At 43.6% G+C, this 23834-nt stretch overlaps 2 protein-coding genes across 2 annotated transcripts in view; both read left to right on the top strand.

The window, feature by feature from the left end:
* LOC119432737 (uncharacterized) overlaps nt 1-2220 on the top strand; it is a 94458-nt gene extending 92238 nt beyond the window's left edge. The window contains exon 10 of the mRNA XM_037699894.2: nt 1011-2220. The gene's annotated coding sequence lies outside the window, so the exon portion shown is untranslated. The remainder of the gene's footprint in view (nt 1-1010) is intronic.
* A 2732-nt stretch (nt 2221-4952) lies between these two features.
* Nucleotides 4953-22980, top strand: LOC119433531 (tRNA (guanine-N(7)-)-methyltransferase). The gene is made up of 6 exons (XM_037700773.2): nt 4953-5140; nt 6690-6790; nt 10119-10303; nt 15544-15657; nt 17638-17739; nt 22709-22980. The coding sequence occupies exons 1-6, from the start codon at nt 5052-5054 to the stop codon at nt 22895-22897; spliced, it is 780 nt and encodes a 259-aa protein (XP_037556701.1). The 5' UTR covers nt 4953-5051; the 3' UTR covers nt 22898-22980.
* Nucleotides 22981-23834: the final 854 nt, after the last annotated feature.

The following is a 23834-nucleotide window of genomic DNA, read 5'->3' as shown; positions in this document are numbered from 1 at the left end:
ATACGATTCCTGTACACACGCGCTTCTGAACCGCAGGCAAGTCGCTCCCACTTGTTGGGTAAACCGATTCAGCACGCTGCAATTGCCACTACAAATCCACACCACATTTTACGGTGATGTTGGCTTGGCTAGGAACTTGTGAAGTGTCCACCTACACCTACGTAGCAGGAGAACACAGCAATACAGTTACGAAGAGTTCTATGGAGCCAGCTCGTTTTTCTTTTAGGTCCCCCCTCGTATTCCCTGTGTTTCTCGTCAATGCGACTGTCCTTGGGTACTTTTTCCTTTTCTTGTTTAACATTTTCTATTTTGATCTCTGCTATCATTGCTAGGACACAAACTTTACATCCGCCCGCTAGAAGTGGATAAACACCATGCCATCATCATCTTGAGCCAGAGTGTTACACATAGAGGTTCCTACAAAAATTACTTGAGGGAACTCTGGTTCTAGTGTCCATGGGAACTGTAAGCAAGGCGTTTCCGCCATCATGGGAATGATGGGCACTACATAGATTTGCCTCAACTTCGTCCTTCTGGCTTTGTTTGAACGGCTTTGCAACTTTCCAAATTGATCATTTTCAACAAAATATTGTGCCATAAATGCACCAATTTGCAAAGAGTATGCATGTGCACAAGAATAATTGGCTTGCTGTGTTTAGAAAACTACGAGTGCTCTGAAACTTGGGAAAATAAAGCATAATGAATAATGTTACAAGAATATTAGAAGCCACACCCACGGAGATCAGACAATTAAAATGCGTGCAATACGAACCATTGTAGTGGCCACAACTAGGCGGTGGCTGAAGATGAGAATGAAGTGCAGTGTTGTAGAACGCTTGTGCGAGAAAAGCTTTACATGAGAAAGTGCGAGTTCGCACCATTGAAACTTTGTGCATTATGCGGGGATGTAGAATCACTGCGACACTTACCCCTCCTCTGCTGAAGCTATAATCCCCAAAAATAGACATACTTAGAACTACCCGTACAGTGTATTGGCCTTCCTCTTTCAGTACTACTTCATCTTTTGGCAAGAGCATCTTTGGTCATGCCCGAAAAAAGGTATGTCAGAATTTGCATGAGTAAATCATTGCTACAGGGAGGCTGACATGCTAAACACTTTTTTTTTCTCATTATTACCATTTTATTATGATCTGTTTCGCATTTTTAATTAATACTCTACCAGCTTCATCAAAAATTGCCATGAGCACATTTAAACTATTTGAAGTATTAATAATTTCCATTCTTTAAATCTAGATAATACACATCATTAAGTTAGCTGGAAGAAAGGAATCTTATAATGCTTCAATTACGAACCTTGGCCATTGGCACCCCTCATGGGTGCGTGCCCATGTGTTAAATGCAGCAACAACAAAATTGCAGATAGTTCACGAAAAAAATCAGTCAATCCAATTCTCAGTTCTTGTCTCTACCTCATTGCATTATAGCTACAGTGGTGACGCTGTCAAACACGCCAAGGTTAGCCTGTTGCGATGAACAACATGCACGCTTATAACTGCACGATCATTTTGACGGTACCTGAACAATCCCAGGGCCAAAACAACCTCAAGTAATATTTGTAGGAAGCACTATGGCACTACGTATGCCACTACCGCGCATGCTGAGCATGTTGAAAGGAGAGAGCATGAACCATCTTGTCTTGCAGTGCATGGGTTTCTCTCTGCCACACATAGATGGCCATACCCTTTTACAGGAGTCTGGTTTCAGTGGCGCAACTAACACAGTTAAAATTATAGTTCAACAGCGGAGGGCTAACACTCTTAAATAACCAAATGCTGTGCATCTTCTGCTGTGTGATCAATGCATGTTTTTTCATTTTTACACCCTGTTGGTCTCCTCTTTTTGAATTTATTTTTTTCTTACGATAGGTTCTGTCTATGCGTAGCTGCCCATCCCCCTCCCTTCTATTTTAAAAAGTGTAAGCCCAAACCATTATCATAAAAGTTGCACCCTTTCTATTTCACATTCAGTAGTGCTGCTTTGTAACATAGAGGGATGCGCAGTGGAAAATAACCTTTTTTTTTTTTTTTTTCCAGTTTGCAGTCAGTCTGTCGCACTCCACAAGGAGAGAAAATTTTGATGAAGTTTGAAAATTAAATTAAAATATGGGGTTTTACGTGCCAAAACCACGATCTGATTATGGGGCACGCCGTAGTGGGGGACTCCGGAAATTTGGACCACCTGGGGTTCTTTAACGTGCACCTAAATCGAAGTACACGGGTGTTTTCGCATTTCGCCCCCATCGATATGCGGCCGCCGTGGCCGGGATTCGATCCCGCGACCTCGTGCTCAGCAGCCCAACACCATAGCCACTGAGCAACCACGGCGGGTACGTCTGATGAAGTTTGGGATGCCTGCCTTTGTGAAATCAGATAGCAACAAACCCTTGGTGCAACAATGAAACATGAAACAACTCATATGATACACACATGAAACACACTGATGGGACACACACACCCTGAAAAGGCCTGCTCTGCTAAAACTTATTCATTTGTCATTTGCAGGCTTAGCCAGATGCATCATGAAAGGCTTCAAGCTTGGCCCATTGCACCTTCAGACATGGTGACCACAACTGGCTGTCGATCATCCTTTTTGCCGTAACACATCTATAGGTCACTCGATCCTTACTACGAAGGGCACATGTACAACTTGGTCCTTTCACCGAATCGTTTTGTGGTATGTTGGCCCTTTGGTGACTAATTTTATAACAGGCTTGCTCAGCAGTCTCACTGGTGCTGCTTGCCTCTCAACTTAAGTGTACATGTACAACTTGGTCCTTTCACCGAATCGTTTTGTGGTATGTTGGCCCTTTGGTGACTAATTTTATAACAGGCTTGCTCAGCAGTCTCACTGGTGCTGCTTGCCTCTCAACTTAAGTGTATTCCCAGGCGACAATTTTCTCCAAGTGGAACCACTTGAAGTGGATTATTGAACCTGCACCACTTAGCAAGTGGGACCTCTTGGCAAGTGGGACCTCTTGGCAAGTGGTGCCGGTTCGATAACCCACTTCAAGTGGTCCCACCTGCCAAGTGGGTCCACTTGCCAAGTGGTTCCCCTCTATAACCACCACCCGTGTACTTCAGTGAAAATTAATAATAGCAATTTGTGTGAATGACAATTTATTTACAAATTTACATCGTTTTCTTCAGTTCGCAGCTTTTCCACCTTCAGTTTTCCTTATTTTTCTTACTTCTTCGTACGTCTTGTATTTTTTGAGAAAGTATCGTTGACACATTGTCAATGGTTTCCTTCACGGAAACACCCGTCATGGACCCCCAGTGCCTCACGGTGTCTGCAAAGGAGGCAAAAATTAACAAAACAGGCAGAAGGCATGCATAACACAGTACGCAAGGACTATAATCTTACCAATGATCAAGGCAACCTTCTGCGGGCTGAGCTGCTTCCGTACCACAGCGGTGGGGTTTCTGTAGTCCTTTGGGGCTAGTTTTCCTCCATAAGTTCGTTCAGCCAGCCCTTCACCAGCACTTCATCTGCAACAACCTAGACCACGTTTGCCAGACCTGAGACTAAGCAAGTCTGGTTAGAGTGATGAGTCACTGACAGCTATGCACTGAGCTGTGCACAAACACAATGCTGATCTCCCGAATTTTCTTCTGCTACTTCATAAGCGAGCAAACCGACGAATGTTCATTGTCGGAGACTGGGTCCACGGCACACTTGTAGTCAGGCGACACCCTTCAACCACCGGTTGGGTAAGTGACGTTCACGGAACATTACCCTCTGTTGACCCCCTTCCGTCAGTGGAGGCTTCAAGCTTGGTCCGTTGCACCTTCAGACGTGGTGACCGCAACTGGCTGTTGATCGTCCTTTTTGTCGTAACACATCACACAGGTACACGGTGACAAGTCCTTTTCGTCGCTGTTGTTCTTTCTTTGTATGGCTACTTCATTCGCTGCGTTCTTTTTCTTCTTGGGCGCCTTCAAAGTTCCAACGGACGCTAGTAAGGCTGCCTTCTTTGCTTTACACTTACCGTTCCCTACAACACCTTCACACGGATACACTCCAATCCTCAGGAGAGCCCTGCGTATGACGTACCTATCTACTCCGAAAAGCTTACCGGCCTCGTTTAGCGAAAGGCTTGGGTTAGCTTCGAAAGCGCCGGCTACAGAGTACGCAAACTCGTCTTTGGGGGTCACCCTACCGACCCTTCGAGCACGCTTCTTCGTTTGGAGACACCCGTACTCTCCGAATCGCTTTACCCATTTCAGAATGGTGCTTGCCGATACGGGCCTTCTGTGAAATTCTTGCTTATACACAGTCTTGACCGTTGATACTTTCCCAGTTTCTAAATAGACTGCTACCAAGCGGGCGCGTTCGGCTGGAGTAGTCATCCGAAACCGTCGTGGGGGCATCGTTCGATCTCTGCACACGAGCACTTCCGAACCACAGACAGATCGCTCCCGTTTGCTGGGCAAATTCAGCGCACCGAAATGGTTACCTACGTTGACACGCGAATTTTTCGAGCTTCTTGTAGACACGATAAATCTAGCACACCGACAGCTTCTGCTAAGAAACGAAACCGTAAATACCGTAAACTAGCGCTGCGTAAAATGTGATGTCGATGTTGACGCGGCTTTGCCAGTACTGCCAAAAAGACAGAACTGGGAAAAGCTGAAACAGTTGTCTTGCGCTTTAGTTACTGTCGCCAGAAGAAAAGAACGTTCCAATATAGAATAATAGCTAATTTAGGTAATTTACGCAAGCTACGAAGAAATAAACGTGATGCAGATTGTTTGTCTAAAAGTCGCCGTTTCGACAACTTTTAGAAATTACCAGCACCACCAGCACTTTACGAAAAACACTTCACGTCACGGGTGGCTTCATTAAAGGCATTATTTCATTATATACCCGTGAAGATAATAAAACGCATGGCGAAACTTGACGAAACCAGCATTGCCGTGAAAATAACTAGCGCCATGATATCGCCGTGAAAATAGCGACGTTTCATTGGTCCGAGCCGTCTGAGCTGTCAGCTGTCTGTATTTTCGGCCTGTTTTGGTCACTTTTCGTCTATGAGCATGGCTGATACTAAGCTTCCCCAGAAACGGTACTATCGACAAAGAGCTCACTCTAACCCAATAGCGGACCACTGTTTCATATAGTGAGTACACTTATTAGTTTTGTGCATTGCTTTAGTGCTGAGCGCGTGCACGGGCCACTGTTGACATTTCACTCCACGTGCGTAGGTCAGGTCCAGCGCCTCGTTAACCGCTTACTGAGCAGCGCTATGGATGCTGAAACTTGAGTTGTTACCTTGCACTCTTCTATGTTGCTTATTCTCAAGTGCACTCTTCCGATTCATAGAGTAAAAATGACTTCAGTGGCACAAAACGGGCGCTCCACGAATAACAGCAGTCGTTTACGTCGTGTTAAATGTTCAGGAAAAAAATTAATAAACTTGTGTGCTGTCCGGCTCTCAAGCAGTTTTAGCGTAACTGGCCGCTTTGTAAAGTTTATACCGTATGACCGAAAAACGCTAAAAATTTGATCATTTTGCGTAACTGGTGAAAACTTTGGCAGTTTATGATTAATGATACCACGTAAGTACAGTCTGAATTTTTTTTTTTTCTCTCTCTAGATTAGCATGCACCGTCCACTGGAGTGCGACTCACGAATTGTTATTCACTTTGACTTGGAAAAATAAGTTCTGGAGGAAGTTGAATTTTCACATGAATTTGCAATTGTATTACCAGATTCCTCTGGTAATACGTATCCCAGTCACTCGGGAGCCAATCCCAATCGAGAAGTTTGGTCTAAATCGCACTCTATCGCGATCAAAGGTGCCCCGTGTGACTGTGGTATAAGATGAATGTCGATGGAGATATTGTGGTGGGTAAACCTAGCTATAGAGCCTGTATGGGGCGCTGTTAAAATTCGGAAAGGAAAATGAAAACAAGCACAGCGCTGCTCTTAATTGAACAGCATGCCAAACCAGTTACTACAAAATTCAATACTGTCGCACTTATACAGCTCGACTGAACGCCCTGCTCAGAGACAGGTTTTTTTGTGCCTTAGCAATGGCACTCACTAAAGACAGTGACTATAATTGATAATTATGAACACAAACCACCAGGTGCAGGTATAAACTTCGAGGCATAAGAAGCCGCAAAGATTTCTGCAAAATTAAAGGGCAGTGGTACACTGTGTGCTAATGGGAAAGGGAACTTACCAGATTTACATTGAAAGCCAGTAATTTTACTTGTTCAAGTGTTGAGCTTAAAAGTTTCGCGAGATCTATTTGTCAACATAAGAACTATGAAGCAAATACCAGTGAGTGAGTTCCTTGCATGATTTGCGCAGATTGGTGCAAAGTGAACATATGTTTCACCCGATATTTGGCTCCTGGACTTTACACAACCATTTCCGAGGTAAACCAAGCTGTTGCCTCGGGAGGAGTGTCTAGGTCTGCTTACATTTCCTCTGTATACTTCCTGATTAAACAGAGCAAAAAAAAAAAAAACATGTTCAAATATAGTATGATAAGTCATGGCTGTCATTACTTTCATGTACTTCATTTGTGCATACGATGCTGGTCGTTAACAATGCCTTTTAGTGGATATAAAGCAGAGTCGCTGCCACCTTGTATGATTGCATCTTGGACAGGAGTTGTCAAAATAATGTCCCTCTCTAATTTTCTTGTATGGGCACAGTCCGCCATGCCCGGATGACATGGACTGGGGTGAGTACTTTCCCCAGCCAGACAAGCAGGTGGAGTTTGCGGACATCGGGTGTGGATACGGGGGCCTTCTTGGTTAGTTTTCTTTCTTTTTTTTCTTCTTCTTTGTGCTGGTGCTACATTTCTGACTCTTTCTCCTTGCTTGCATAATCGTTTTGTTTCATCAGTGTGGACACACTACAAATCTTTTAGATGCATGTCGTATAGCTGTCGACCCAAAAGATGGATGACTCCATGTCCAAATGGCATTGACTATCAATCTAGCAGGAGTTTAGTGTGCATGGATGGCGTTATTTTCTGTGTTCCTCCGTTGCTCCACCTATAATGGTTCCTGCATTTAATGTACCGCAGTAGCCTGAGCTTGGGGTGCACTGAATTTAGCACTGAAAGCTAGGAACATATGACTGTATTATGTGTGTTCCTATGCTACATGTGGGCCGGTATAACGTAAAAATATTCCAATATGTTTTTATTCCAAATTGGCCATTAGCCCTCCGTGATACCTATTACGGAAGGCTAATGACCGATTTGGAATAAAAGCAGATTAGAATAGTTACATTATACCGGCCGTGGTCTTGTAAGTGTCATGCCTGGGGCCCTCGCTAGTCTGAAGAGGAGGCTTTCCAACTTTGTTCTAATGGCGGCAGCCATTTATTTAAAGCTCTCTTAGCACTCGTATCCGAAAGTGCCAGAATAAGCAAATGAAGAAAACATGAATAAAAATCGGGATGAACCTGAAGCGGTTCCCTAGAAGATGCACAAAAAGTAACTGCGTAGCCGGCGCCACTGCTGCTTTAAGTCAGTGACACCTGGAGTAGCTCCCTTTTCCCTTTCATGAACCACACAAAATCCCAGGAAAGCAGCAGTTACTACAATCATCAAACTCAAGGCCAGGCACTGCATTTGAAACAGCTCAGTGTCCACATGTGCAGCTATCTGTGGTAACCGTCCCGAAGAGAGGCTCTCTCTCTCTACAGCAGTAGCGTAGTCATCATGTTTCTGAAGCGCATCAACAAAGCTGAAGAAATAGCTGTAGATGAGTAAAAGTGCACTGCAGCTAAGCGTTCTCCGTCTGAGGCGGGGAAAGTGCGTTGTGTAGCTGACTGTGTAGCATAGTGAAATGAAGTGGAGCTTCGTGAAATGGCAGCTTCAGTTCTCCGGGATGTCAAAAATTTCACAGGAGCGTCAACCAACACGATAGTCAGTGCTTTGTCACGAAGTACAGCTACAAAAAGTAACGATTGCAGGCACATGCACACACAGCATACTCCAGGCACCGCATGCTAAGCTCCACAAACCACTTCAAAGAGATCTGAAACACTTTTTGAACATGATAATAAAATGTTGCCGATCTGTCATAGGGGCTGCTGTGAACATGTGAGCCAAATATTACTCTATGCAGCATGGAATTTACAATTTTTTTGTCAAAGGGAGCAAAAAATCACTTGCTCTCGCTTCTGCAATGTCGTCATGCAGCGTCATGGAAAGCAGCTTGACCCACCATCGCTATTTGGCTGATTTCATGATCGCGAGAGCATTCTCAGTAATGCATAATTGCTAATTTTGAGTTAAATAAATGAAGAATATGTATGGCTGCAGTCTGAAAAAGACAGAAAAAATAATCTCTTCTTTGCACTGTGCATAGCTGCGTCTGCTGCGTGTGGCCTCTGAGATACCAGCGGTGTGCTGCGTAGTGTAGTCTACCGCGGTCGCCACGGGGTGCTGCATTGAGCCCTTTCGCCGCCGCAACACTAAACTTTTGGCCGGTGATTTGCCCTCTTGGCTTCTCCATTGTGTAGCTTCGAGCGCACTAGTGGAGATGAAAAGAGAAAGGAAGCTGGGTGTCGGATTGAAAAATTTTTGCAGCATGAGATTCATGAGATGGTGTCCTTTGATACTGAGGCCAGTCTATGATTAGTTCAAAAAGTGTTTAAAGGCCCCTTTAAGGCTCCACAAAGTCACTACTGCTTATCTTTCCAATGCAAACAGAGATGCATACACACGTTTCTGATCACACATTGGTTACAATAAGTGGCTGCAAATTATGGATGTGCTGATAAACAAAAAAATTACACCATCTTCCCGTAGGGGAACCCTGAGTAGCATGCGAAGCAGCCATTGGGTCGACTCAAGGTAGTTTTATCAGCTGTATAAACTTGGACATGCAGCAGCACCAGCAACGCGCAGAACTGTTGTCGACGCCGTCGGCGTTTTGCCCGCATTCGCACCGAACGCGCGTGGCGTTGGTGACTCTTGCCGGGGCCTCTGGGGGCGCCTACCGTCGCGCCTCTAACCTAAGCTGCTTCGCATTATCGCGCGCGGAGCCGCAGGTGTTGCCATTCGTTGCACAATCCGGAGAGGAGAGGAGGAATGCCGAGAGGAGAGGAGATGAGACAAGGAGAGGAGGATGCGCATGCGCAGTAGGGGTGTGGACGCCGCACGGCGGATGGATGGATGGATGGATGGATGGATGGATGGATGGATGGATGGATGGATGGATGGATGGATGGATGGATGGATGGAGGAGGGAAGGAGTGACATAGCCCTGACCATAAGATGCTTCGCATCTAAAGAAAGCTATGCCTGGTTCGTTGAAATACCATAGCAGACGATGCTTGAACACGTGAACGCTCTGCGCGCATGCACCTATTTTGCTGCTGCTGTCACAGGTGCATTCCGTGACATGGTGTTGAACGACGTGTTGGTCAGTGCTCTCATGAGTTTATTAACATATTGGAGAGTGGTACTTGATGACTGGGGTTGATGATTATATCACTAGAGGAAATGAACGACCGTGCTTTCATAAACATTTCTCTGATAATGCTATGTATTTGATCCACTTGACAACAAGTATAGTGTAACAGCTTCATTAAGTATTTTCATTCCATTTTGGAATGTGAGATTGTCAGGTATAGCACAATGGTGACATGCACGTAAATGTTGACTGTGTTGAGTAGATGCAAGTGCGCAATTAAAAATATATATATATATTTCAAGAATCTCATATTTTGACAAGCAGTGCAATTTGTGATCAACGTAATCATTCTCCTGAATAGGCTTTGATGAGAACTGACCGTATCCAAAACTTCCTTTTGGGATCCGAAGTACATGTTAGTTTTGGATCATTATGGTTGGTATTTAGTTATCTACATTAATACCATTTATGCTGCTGATTGCTTGCTAGTTTTTGTAATCCCTGTGGATGGTCCCGGTGCAATCTTTGATTTCAGGACCCTCTTCTGCATAATATGTTACTTGCATTTGCCTTTTTTGGAACAAAACAATTTTTGAAAGGCAAGGATTATTTGGAGTGCAGTGGCCAGAAAATAGTTAAATGGCCCATATTTTTTGTCATTGCCATTTGCACTCTTCATAACTGACAACATTTTCGCGATCCTTTCAGTCGCCCTGTCGCCAATGTTCCCTGACACGCACATGGTTGGCATGGAGATAAGGGTGAAGGTGTCCGACTATGTGCAGGACAGAATCAAGGCTTTGAGAGCTCAGCATCCGGGACAGTACAAAAACGTGGCCTGCATCCGCACCAATGCCATGAAACACCTTCCAAACTTCTTTAGGAAAGGACAGGTAAGGCCCCAGCCTGTTTTGCTATTTCAAATGCATACCTTGTTTCACAAAGTATGAGCATAGCCTAACATGTTGCTCTAATTCTTGTGCCAATTTACTGGCCATTTGCCAGACATCAAGTGCTGCCCAATGAGTGCGCCACGGAGGAGGAGGAGGAGGAATAAACTTTATTTGTGTAGCAGATTTGTGAGACCTAGGCGTCTCTACCTAGACACGGACATGCATGTTTTATTTGTGTGTTGTCCACCCCCTTGTGGGGTTCTCAGTCACTATGCGTCTCTCTCTCTTAAACGATCTCCTGTCCTCGCTCACTATATTCTTTTTCTATTTACCTTTTCTCTTCTAGAGCCGGAAGGCGTTGTGCCCCCCCTAGTGGCATTTGCCAGCTAGTTTTCATTCCCCTCTCGGTGATTGTTTTTTTATGAATGCAAACCTAATAATAATATTAATGCACACTTGCCAAGTCTCGTAAATGTTTTTGTAAAGTTTAAGAATTCTGGTCCATTCGCCGATTTTACAAATGGGATGTCATGTTTTGTGAAAAATATTTTTTTTTTTCCGCAGGAAAGTTGAGGTGTCAAAAGATGGGGCAGTGCCATATTGCAAAAAAAAAAAAGAGGGGGGGCACGCAAGCAAGAAATTGTGATGGTACTTGCGCCACCTTCTTGTGAGATCGCAAGATGCCATATATGAGAAGTATACTTCATGTAGTATTAGATTAGTTAGTAACTTAGGATAGTTAGTTTAGCTAGTTATTAGCTTGCTAAATAATTAGTTTTGTTAATTATTTGTTTGTTTAGTTAATTAGGTGTAGTTAGTTCAGTTAGTTAGGTGAGTTAGTTATTTGTAGTTATATTTGGTTAAATATGTTAGTTAAGTGATTAGAAAGTTTAGTTACTTAATTAGATAGCTTAGTTATTAATTTAGTGTTAGGTCAAGTTAGTTATTAACTGTGTAATTAGTTCACTTAGGTTTGTTAGGTTACATAAGTTCAGTATTAGTGAGTTTAGTTAGCTTAGTTTGTTATTATTCATGGCATTTGTTTAGCTAATTTGCAAGTTTAGCCTTTTAATTAGTACAGCTGGTTAGGCTAGTTAGGTACCCTCGTAACTTAACCGGCACACAGGCCCAGAACAAATGTTAGGCATTGTCGCAATCAAGAAGCATGCTGTCACTACACGGAGAGAGATGTACTGTGCAAAAACTTAAACACGAGCCGCTAAAAGCAGCAATGCAGGCCTTTTACATGTCATTACATAAAAGTGCGACATGAAATCACTCTGCAGCCGGTTTTTAATGATGGAGTAGTCCCAAGTGTACCTTTTAAATTATGAATTAGACGGCTGTTACAAATGCAGGTGAACCTGGAAATGAAACAAGGCATTGTAGTTGTTTCGATATTGTTTACATTAAAATTTTTTAATGCTGTACAGGAACAGGGTGGCGGTTTGCACATTGTGCCGACAATATTCACACACCAATAATGGCAGTCGACCCTTGCGCAAAAGTGGGCGTACGCACAGAGCTACTGTGACATCCGTGGGGCATCTGCCCCCATGCTCTTTTGCTTGTGCCAGCCGTGGAGTGTGTCCACTATAGGCGCTATCTGAAGTGCTCCCATCGCGTTATGCAGGAGTTTCATGACCAGAAAAAAAGTATTGAAGGACCCTAGCACGAGTAAGCACTGAGACAAAACTAGGCTTATCCATGGCATTGCTAGAAAAATGCAAGGCACCATCGATAAGCTGAGCTCTTCCTTGGCTGTTTTTTTATCAGAAACCTGTGGATGAACCCAGCTCGTCCGAGGCATAGAAGGATTAATTCAAGCAAGTTTATTCGTTATATACAGTAGAACCCTGTTGATACGTTTTTCACGGGACCGTAAAAAAAAAAAAAAAAGAAACGTAAGAGCCGGGAAACGCAAGAACCGGGAAACAGGAAAAATTGAGAAATGGGAGTAGTGTTGAACTGGCACACAATATTATTTTAATTCTTACGTGTGAAAAAAATTCGTAGTTTCGCCCGATAGCCGAAGTATCGATTGCAATAGCGGATTAGTAGGCAGCTATACAAAGTAATAGTAGTTTTATCGTCCGTATGAACTTGTAAACATTCGCTTATTAACTATATTAACAAGCATGGTGTCAGCGCCCACCGGCAAACATGAACACATCACACTCGATGAGCGCGGACACGAGCTGTCAAACGTTGGCGTGCGGAATTTAAGCTCCGCAGCTGAAGCGAGCGAAGGGACCTTCGTGTTGTTGTCTATCGCTTCAACGCAAACTGAGCGCCGAGAACACACAGCACGCACAAAGCTACGAGCCGCCGACGTACCTACACTGCGCAGACTCTGCCCCCAACATAGATCGTTTTTAAGATACGGCCCGAGCGACTGCACGCCACCGCGCAGTACGCATTTGATGCCACAACACTGCCCGCTATCCCTCCCCCCACGCTCCCTCGCCGGTGCCTCGAGCGCAACGAAAGAAGGCACGCTTCCTCGCTGCTTTTCTTTCTTTCGCGCACGAGATTTAGGCCCGGTCGTCGGCTCCCCTCGCACGCTTTCACTCGCACATACAGCACACGGCGCGCCGCGACGGCGTTATCGCCCTTGGACTTTATACGGAACATCTATGAGCCAAACCCAATTTTAGGGCCGCAACACGTCATACACACCATCTTTAGATAGCAAATACGGATCTAAAGGGCCATACTTTTGTTGACGGAAACCGAAAATACGTCATAAGTGTCGCCCCCGGCACTTTGGGCTGGCCAATGCTTCGTCAAGCAACTAAGCAAAGCAACATCAAAAGTCAAAATGGCCGCTCGGGCCGGCGCGGGGTGGCAGTTTGCAGCGTATGATGCGGGAACGGTCCCACAGTTGCGACGTAACAGCGGGGTTACCAATGCATTGGGTTCTATGGGAGCTGTGCCGGGACCGGCCGAAAACGACGTAACAGCCGGGAAAACGCAGCACCCGAGAACGTAACAGCAGGGTTCTACTGTAGTTCCTAAAACAAGCAATATTGGCAACAGCAATGCTACTGAAAAGTCATTGTGATCTAAAAGCAATATGTTGCTTTACAATTTCTGCTGTGCCAAGTTTGCTGGTGCGTCTGTGCTGCGGCAAAGTTTTTGAAAATACCTGCCAAAACACCCATCCTGCCCTGTCTGCTTGATATCTAAAATTTTAAAGTTCACAGGTTTGCATGTATGTGAGTTATGGTATACAGAAGATTAGAATAAAATATGCGTAATGCTTTTACCTCATTATGGCCATGTAGCAAGGTTTACAGCAGTGGCATATGGTGGTGCCATCTTGCAATAGTGTATTCAACCAGAATATGTCAGGCATTATTTTATTGAGTGGAACAGTGCTTGACAACAGCATTGAGAACGGCAGCACAGTCTGTTGTTGCATGGCTCTCCTTGGCAAGTTAGAGTTCAAAGTAGGGGAAGATTGCATTGGCCGAAACAAACTTTCTGCACGAGAATACCGTGTTTAAGGTGATACCGAATTGTTGTAATGTCCAGAAATAAAATTAACTTCCTGCAGATGTAAGTTGACCAGAACATAAACAAAAGCATAGCGCTGTACTTACTATTCCAACTAGTCACAAAATGTTTTAGACATTTGTGGATCACATATCAAAAGCTCACTCTTGGGACACAAACTCTCCAGATGTTGTCTTCTAGTAGGTTGGCATCGCTTGATTTATTATTGTTTTGTACCTCACACAACTTGTTGTCCTGTCCATTGCTGTTGAAATGCACCATTTTACAAGGGCTTAAAGGTCAGTATAGCAAGATAGCAGGTATAGCGCACATGTCCAGCAGTAAGATTTAATTGTTATAACAGATAACGCAGCATGGGGGGGGGAGCATTGTAGTAAATTGTTTACCACACAACACATGCACAAGTTGATGGCACATCACCTGCTCATTGTTATATCTGATGTATTGTTAAAACTGGTATCGTCATAAGTTGGTTCGAATGTATGCACTTACACTCACACATAGAAAGGGCTCTCAGTACACATTTTAACATGAAATTACTATTTGAAGCTACTGCTGCTTGGGCCGTCCCACCAAAAGCGACCATCATTTTGTCATGGCATGTGTGCCGTCAAGAAGTGGAGACCCACCACTGCTCGAAAACATTCTGAAATCATGTGCACACCATGCCGGAGTCTCAACCAACTTTGTGAAGATTAGCGCATTCTCTCTGCCGGGGCCTCAGAGAGGGCTGTCGGGTGCCCTCACCCAGCTTGGCATGCAGGCCTTGGCCTTCTTTACGCTGCCATGCCGATCAAGGTTGTGAGCTTGAGGAAAACACTCATCGCTCATCGCAGCTTCATCGATTATTTAACTGTATGACTGAACAAATTGACGATTACTACATCTTTAATTTTCTTAGTGCATACAATCACTGACCCATGTCAGCGAAGAAGTGGCTATGGCGTTCCATGGGTTTAATGAAAGCAGACTCCAATGGCGATGCTGCTGTGTACTTATGCTTTGGGGAACATTAAAGAACCCCGGATGGTCGAAATTATTTTGAAACCTCCCACTATGGCGTCTCTCATAGCATGTGTGTTGTTTAAGGTCGTTAACCTTTTTTTGCGTGCTAGTTCATTGGTCATTCCGTGCTACAAAGAAGCTGCTTCTTTGTCGTCACTTTCTTCTGATGCACAATTCATCAACAGTTTATAAATACCTTCGTCTGTCAACGTGCAGATGGACCTGCCACACTGGTTTGCCATGGTTCTCCTGCCGAGACAGAACAACAGAGCACCGAGACATTTGCACCACCTTATAAATTTAACTTACAAAATTTAAGTGTTTTTACGATTTCCCTACAGATGGTACAACCGATGCGCAATGTTAATTTTTGCACGAGTTGTTTCTTGAGAGGCAGGGAATGCGCTGAAAAGACAAAACGAGTATTCACGAGATTGGCAGTCAAAGGGGGTTAAACCCCATAATTATATTGTGATTTGATTTTTTTGGCATGTTGTCATCTTTAGCAGCAATAAATACGATACTACTCTACAAGTAACCCCTGCGAGTATTCTCACATTGTGCTTTTTTTCTTTCTTGCTATTTTATTTGTTAGAAATTGGGAAATGAGACATGAAGCCTTGGCTTCATTTTTCTCCTGTAGGCTCGTGACAGTTCACTCTGTATGTAGATTCAGCATGAAATTGCTCACTGGATGTGCTCTTTCTCTTTTCTAGCTCACGAAGATGTTCTTCCTGTTTCCTGACCCTCACTTCAAGAAGCAGAAACACAAGTGGAGGATCATCAGCAGGCAACTGCTGGCTGAATACGCCTACGTGCTCAGGGTTCAGGTGTGTCATTCGACTGTGTCACTTGACTCCTATCTAAACACAATGGAGAAATTGTTTTCTCAGCAACTACTGCACTGATTTTGCTCAGGTTTATTGCATTAAAAAAAAAAGTTGAGATATAATGACTGTAGGAAGCAGATTTTTCATTTACATCGTCAGTTCTTTTAGAAAAATTATTGAAAATCTCAAAATTCAGAAAAGCTCAGCTACAGTAGACTTCCGTTAACTCGACTTCGGTTAGTTTGATTTCTCGGTTAACTCGAACCCGACCGAAGGTCTCGGTCGGTGCCTGGGTATTTTTATGGGCCCAAAGTTTCGTTATTTTGATCGTGAAATCATCGTTCGCCGGCTAATTCGAGCATGACCACTCAGAATGCATGTGCCCGAGCCCTACGGTGACCCCAACAGCGGCCCCTTTACTGGCAGCGTCTGCCTTGGCAGAGCTTGGAAAACAGTGAATGTGTTGAACACACGTCAATCTGCCGTTGAAAATGCCTGCTTTTGGCCTGCCCTAGGAAGGTTTTCAAGCAATAACATTAGCTCGCAATGTCTGATTAGGGTATTTACCCGATTCTAATGCAAGCTTTTTTCCCCAAGGAAAATTGGGCCGAAAACCGCATTAGCAGCGGTCGTATACTTTGCGGCTTAACATGGCTATATTACGGCGAAGCTGACTTTAGGAAACCGAGCACCACTATGAAACACATACTAGACCTTTGCACATTTTTATTGCTAAAAAATCCGATGCGCGCTAGATTTCTACTTTGTTTAGGGGCTTTAATGTTATCTCTAGGTTAGTTTTATACTTTGTACACACAGAAAGTGGGCGTGCGTTTGATTCAGGGGCATGTTAGAATCGGGCAAATACTGCCAAATTAATCGGGCGGTGTGTTTTGACGTTCTTTCTGCATTTTGTTAAATTCGATCTGCCGGACAAATCGATCAGTTTTGTCAGTCCCGTCAGGGTCGAATTAAAGGAAGTTAACTGTATCAAGTTTACAACTCTCTAACTCAGCACTGAAAAACAATATCAGAGTTCTTTCAACTGCACCTATAATACTTCTAAAGTGGACAAAATTGGTATGATATACACCACTCTAAAATGTGCCGCTAATTTGTGAGTAAGACTTTTGTAAAACCCTCATAAACATCGAAACACGTAATTTGTAAGTTCATTTGCCGAATGAGTTAGAGTTATGTGGCGAGCGTTTTTTGTTCCTGCCTGGCGGTTGACCACTCACAAACTTGGCGGTGCAGTGCCAGGCTTCTTCAACTTAAAAGTTTACTGTTGTTTATGTACAAGTTTGTACAAGTACAGAATACGTTTGTCTAGGTCAATTAATCACAGGGGACCCTGATCATGAGAAAGAAATTTACAGAAGAATAAAATTGGGTTGGAGTGCATACGGCAGGCATTGCCAAATCCTGACCGGGAGCTTACCACTGTCGTTGAAAAGAAAAGTGTACAATCATTGCATTCTACCGGTGCTAACATATGGGGCAGAAACTTGGAGGTTAACAAAGAAGCTCGAGAACAAGTTAAGGACCACACAAAGAGCGATGGAACGAAAAATCTTAGGAGTAACCTTAAGAGACAGGAAGAGAGCGGTATGGATCAGAGAACAAACGGGGATAGATGATATTCTAGTTGACATTAAGCGGAAGAAATGGAGCTGGGCAGGCCATGTAATGTGTAGGATGGATAACCAGTGGACCATTAGGGCTACAGAATGGATACCAAGAGAAGGGAAGCGCAGTCGAGGACGGCAGAAAACCAGGTGGGATGATGAAGTTAGGAAATTCACAGGCGCAAGTTGGAATACGCTAGCGCAAGACTGGGGTAATTGGAGATCGCAGGGAGAGGCCTTCATCCTGCAGTGGACATAAATATAGGCTGATGATGATGTACAAGTTTAATCATCTCCTATCAACAGATAGGACGGAAAAGATGTTGACTTTTGCCTGTCTACCTCTTCTTAGGGTCTCCTGTACACAATAACAGATGTCAAGGAGCTTCACGACTGGATGGTTTCTCACCTAGCAGAGCATCCGCTATTTGAACGAGTGTCTGAGGAGGATTTGGTAAGCATGCAATCTTTTATTTTGTCATTTACCAACTTGGATCAGTTGCCAGTTCCAACAAAAGACAAGCATGAAAGGGAAAATTGTCATCCGCACAGGTGTCTCAGAAAGAAAACTTTGCAATGAAAGAAAAATTCATCTCGTTCCCAGGGATGCTACCGCTGTGCCAATTGCACCGAACTGCGCCGAGAGGCAAAGCCTGCTTCATCTTGCTATATTTCAGCAAAATGTGAGAAATCTGCACTCACCCTGTGCGGCAAGGGTTGATCGGGCTTTCAAAAACAGAACTATAGTCCTGAAGCGCCGTTTCTCTGCACCATCAAAAGCAGCATGGCATGCATGGACCTGCAGCCACGTTAGCTTCGCGGTGGACCAAGTCAAGCCTCTTCAATTAACCTGGATCGTACAGCGAGCGATCGTGCTGGCGCCAAGCCAGACCCTGCACTGCTTATTCTAAAACGGGTACCGAAGTTTCGGACACTGTATGGGTGTCTCGCTCGATTTTTCGAACATGATGCGCACAATGTCGCAGACATGGTGGCCATGAACAATTTTTACGCCATTCGATTTGTTAACTATCCTCCACTTTTGTTGGTGAGGTGATTTCACGGCTTTAAGAATGCGGTACAGCCGCTACTGTGGTTGTGGTCAATTCTGCACCAAATGAGCCACTTTCGCCGCTGGATACTGACCAAGCTCCGCTGTTTAGGCCTAACTGCATCGTACGGCCGTGACAAAAATTTGGTGCCAGGCAACGTAGTGGTTGGCAGCACGTCGTCGCGGCAAGGTCGCCTCCAATGTGTTTGGACCAGTTTGGTGATTGGTGATTGGTGACCGCTTTGGGGATTGGGCGCGAGATCTTGGACTAGGCTGGTGGCCAGAAGCTGAGATTGAGTCTGCGGGCGACATGCTGGCAACTACTGCGAACACATTTGAGAAGTTTGTTTTTTTGCGCTTACTGGGCAGAATGGCGACAGCTCGCATGTAGGCAGAAAGCTCCGAACTGAATTCATGCATCACAGCCTAATCTGACAGCATTGCACAGTCAAAGGTCACGTGACTCACATCGAGCTACATGACGAGCGAGGGCACCGCCGCTACGGTGTTGACCATCGCGGTATTTGAGGTAGGTGGTATATCAGTGAAGCACCGAACAGGGCAAAATTTAGTAAATTTTTCATACCGCTGGCATTGTAAAAAGCAATAAAGTTATTTTGAAATGGCCTGCGCGATTATAGGGACGTTTTTGCGAGAAATTAAAAAAATTGGTTGGAAACTGTTTTCAACATCAAGTTTAACACTCTGTATACTAATTCCACATTCAGCGGTGAAAGTCCCGACACAAAGACGAACCCACCATATGACATAGGTGATTATGTAGCATGCCAGCCTAGAAGCTGGTGGAGCTTATAGCAACTGCGCTACCATCCTATCTCAGCTGACATTTCCCCGCAATATGCTAGGTCAATTGGGGGGTTGAAGGGGGGAGGGTGTGTGTCCACACTCCCGCCTATACAGTGGAACCTCGTTGATACGATTCTGTGTAATATGCTTTTCGGGATAATACGTTTTTTTTTCCTGTTAATACAATTTGGTTGGATAATATGTTGAATGATACAATTTTTGGATGATAGCTTTATTTTGCAGATCTCGAGAAGATCGTATCAACAAGGTTTCACTGTATATGAATGTACCGAGTGTCAAATTTGATGAATATCTCCGAACGGAAATGTTCTTGAACAGTCAAACAAAATGAAGTTGACCTCCAATTGATCACTCATGTTTTGATATAAACATATACAGTTAAACCTGCCTATAACAAACCTCCATATAATGAATTCCTGGATATAATGAAGTTTTTCTATTCCCTGCCATTACTCCATAGAAGCAGATGTATTTGAGACCTCTACGTAACGAAGTGGCAGCGGGAGACCCCCTAGAAATAACGAATTTTCCCCGCCGACAACCTAGAGATTTTGCCCCAAATTTTGTCATTTTTGCGCGAGCAGCAACCGGAAGCACCTTCTCCGCCGCGACAGAATCTGAATGCGAAGCGGCGGCAGCGCGCTTGGCGCGCTCGAATTCACGGCGACTGCGAGGCGAGAGCGAGTACACGTGTGCGTGCATGCGAGCGTGCGCGAGGCGGGCCTGCATCCCTCGACTCGGCGATCTTGCCCCCGCGGGCGTGACCTTCCCCCTCCCTTCATTCAAATCTGATCCCGCAGCTTTCTACGTATTTACTCGAATCTAACGCGCACTTTTTTTACGATTAAAACGGGTCCAAAAATTGCCTGCGCATTAGAATCGAGTACAACCCTAAACTTGCGCTACTATATCGCCATCGGCATTTCAATAGGGCCGCCTCCTACGCACTTCGAGCCTACCTCCCGTAGCTTCGACCATGTGCTGTAGTACGTGTGCATAGGCATTAGTCTACCAATTTAGTTAAACAGCGAATGTTTACAAGTTTATATGGCTAATAAAACTACTATCCTTACTTCGTATAGCTGTCTGCTAATTTGCTGTCACAATCGATGCTTCGCCTTTCGGACGGAACTGGGACCTTTTTTTTCATCACAACTTTAGTGTATTGGGAGTAAATCTTGAGTGATAGTTGTATTTCTGTATGAAAGCGTGAGGTGCGCGGTACTGTAAAGTATTTTTTTTTCTCTCTTTTGGTCACGGAAAACGGGTGCGCATTACAATCGAGGGGGCGTTAGAATCGAGTAAATATGGTAAGCGTTTCTTTTTCGAATTTTCATGCCGAACCTGCATATAACGAAATCCTCTTTATAACGAAGTTTTTCGGGAATTTGTCAATTTCGTTATATCCAGGTTTAACTGTATACCAAATCGTGAAATAATAAAAAAAAACATTTTATTTGCCGGCTCTACTTCTTTGCAAAAGTTGTGTATGCCAAAGCAGACAAACTACTTATGCAAGCAACTATTTGCGTAGATAGCATTCTTTATCAAACTTACCAATACATTAACTTTAGAGGACTTGTATAATCTGGAGATAACAGTGTTGCAACACTGTGACCGCTGTGACCACTGCTGTGACCACTGCGGTGAAGAAGAAATCATGTCATATTCTCTGCCAGTGTCCACTGTACTGTGCTGAGGCACTCGCTGTCGTGCTCAACAAGCTTGAAGACTGACCTTCGGAAGAGACAATTCTCCAACGCATATATGACTATATCTTATCAGAAGACTGTTAAAGCATTGTTGTGCTGTTTACGATCTACAGGGCTCAGTGAATGCCTTTAGCACTTCATTTTTTTTTTCTCTCTCTCTCTCTCTTCTTGCCTTCATCCTTCTTTCTAAACCCCCTATTTCCCCAGTCTATGTGCAGGGTAACAAACTAGAGATTTGCTTATGGTTAACCTCCCTGCCATTCCTCTCTCTTTCCTATCAGATGGTGATTTCGTAAGGAAATTAAAGAACAAATTTATGCTAATCTCACACTATCCGCTAGTGCAGTAGGCCCAGCTGGGGAAGTTTCCTACAGTAGTTACGAGTGCTACGCGGTTTTATCTGCGAAACATTTTATGTGCCTCTCAGGGACAATGTCTCTAATGTATTATTTCACTTTAACTCCACATTCTACAGCATCCTAAGTCCTTAAGCTTTGTTAAGGGCACCCTCCTACAAATTTCCATTCTTTTTTTTTTTTGTCTTTTGAAGTCAGTGCTACTGCTCCACTCAGCGAAAGGCACCTTTTCACTTCTTTGACACATAATTCTTTGCCATTTCACCCCCCGCACCTCCTATTGATGCCACTGCAAGTACTAGTGTTGTCTGAAACAAGATTTAGCGCGCTATGTTGAGCCTTTCTTTCAGCACCAAAGAATTCTGTGTTAGAACATACATTAGCAACATTTCTGTGATTTATCTGAAAATTTAATTTTCATGCAAATTGACACTAATTTCGTTTAGACCGTTCTGTTGTTACACGACACATACAGTCGACTATCGTTAATTCAACCCTTGCAGGATCGCAAGATTTGGTCGAATTATCGGAAAAGCCAAATTAACAAATGGTGAAAATGATTGAATTCAAATCCTTTTTTTTATCTTTTTTTTTTTGGCTGAAGCTGTTTGTAGCGCCTTTTTGTTTCTTGCTCTTAAAGCGCAATTAAACTAGCATGAGGCGAAGCGCGCCGACGTGTTTAAAAGCTGCCTCAGAGTGACACGACACGAAACAAGCGGCAACGGATGGCTTCACGAGCGGAAGGAGTGTCAGCCATTAATTGATAAAAATAAATTTAAATAAAACAGTTCGATGCCTAAGGAAGCAATAGCGCCATCTGCTGAATTTGTTGTCTATTGAAGCTTTTAGTAACCACTTTGCGCATGAGGGGCGCTGGTGGGGGTCAGTGGGGGATCGAATTAAACAAGGTTGCATGCTTTTCAGATCGAACTGAACGAGGTTTCCTGGTTTCTCACCAGGACTTTCCAGTGCTTTAAAATTAAGTGAACAGGCTGAATAACTGAGGTTGAATTACTGGAATTTCGAATAGCATCAACATTCCAATCTACCATGCAATGTTACACTTTCGTCTGTGTGTTTAGACAATGAAAAGTGGCTTTTACTACAAGAAACACGTGGAGACAGTTACTTTCTCGACGTACATGGAAACACTGCCTTTGGAATTTTAACGGGGTATTTAAACAAAACATTGGTTTTTCATGTTCATAACATGCCATTTGGCCGTAAGAATCAACTTGAAAAGCAATATGTCCCTGAACGTCTTTGTGGCTGAGGAGAATGTACTACACTGTGATTATCCGGAAGCCTTGATTTTTGCAATTTTGAGACCTTCTTTCACGTCTTCACCACTATGGTTGTTCTGCTTAACGGATTTGGTTTTCTTTGCTTTCTTTATCGTGAGAATCCTGCACCACTTCCTATTGCCTTTGATGTGCAAAAAAACCTGTTACACTTACCGTTCACAAATTTTTGCAGAAGACTGACGTTGTCGTCGAAAAGCTTTATGAAAGCACCGAAGAAGGCAAGAAAGTGACAAGGAACTCTGGAGAAAAGTTTCTGGCCGTCTTCAGGAGGATCGAAGATCCCTATGTTGGAAGCTGTGGGAAAATTGACTGCCACCAGGTTGAGTTACCGACTGTCAAGATGGAAGATGACGGTGAATAGGCTTTAACCAGCGGTGTGACATCTGAATGGTGCGGACATTTAATAGTGCAACATCTGTTATTAAATACAGTACTCCAACTTCACACCGTGTGTTTCATGTGTTCAATGCTTACCGTACAAACCCATGATCATTTCCATCATTTATTTAGTGATGCCGGTCATTTTTACATAGACATTCGAATGCCAAATGCTTGTAATTTCAAATATTTGCTAGCGTCATGTATATTGAGGTTTATGTAATTGCTAGATTCTTTGATGCACCTAACCAAAAGGCTCTTATGTTGTTATTGAACACCAACGTAAACATTCTAATATCTGAAACACTTAAATAAGGTTTTTCATGTAGTACGAAAAAGTATCCCTAGGTGCAGTTTCACCATTTCTTCATCCCATGAGATCTTGGAAAGTGTGCTTATTGTAGAATATGGTTCAAAACAACTTGTGAAAATTATTTCTATCTTTCTATATGTGTATAGCATCTCAGTCTTTAGTTCTAACAGTTCACTCTTTCTTGAAAGACAGAAGCATAGAGCAGGCTTATATCTGCTGGCCTTGTAATTCTTGCAGTATCATCTTTTCATGTAAAACCTCAATCTACACAGTGTACCGGTTGGCATGGCTTTGTAATATCTTGTATTTTCAGCAGAAGTTAATGTCAATTTACTTCTCAGAAGTAGTGATTGAATGGCTAATTTTCCCATAGGCATTCATTAGCATTTTTGCCTTTTGACTAATTATTTTGAGACATTTTTACAGCATCAGACTGATAGACAACATAATGGACCAAATATTGACCAGTTTGCAGATTATGGACAAAATACAGCAAACAGAGAAGTACTATTAATGAAGAGCATATCTAGTAAAAATCTAGTGAAGTCAAGTTTTGTAGCCATGTATGGGGTGTGTGTTTCTTGTCAGACCTAATTTTCTGTTTATA

This window comes from Dermacentor silvarum, chromosome 11 (assembly GCF_013339745.2).
Source record: "Dermacentor silvarum isolate Dsil-2018 chromosome 11, BIME_Dsil_1.4, whole genome shotgun sequence".
In the NCBI taxonomy this organism is placed as follows: domain Eukaryota; kingdom Metazoa; phylum Arthropoda; class Arachnida; order Ixodida; family Ixodidae; genus Dermacentor; species Dermacentor silvarum.
The sequence above is the reverse complement of the archived record's forward strand: the minus strand, read 5'-3'. Positions and strand labels throughout refer to the sequence as shown.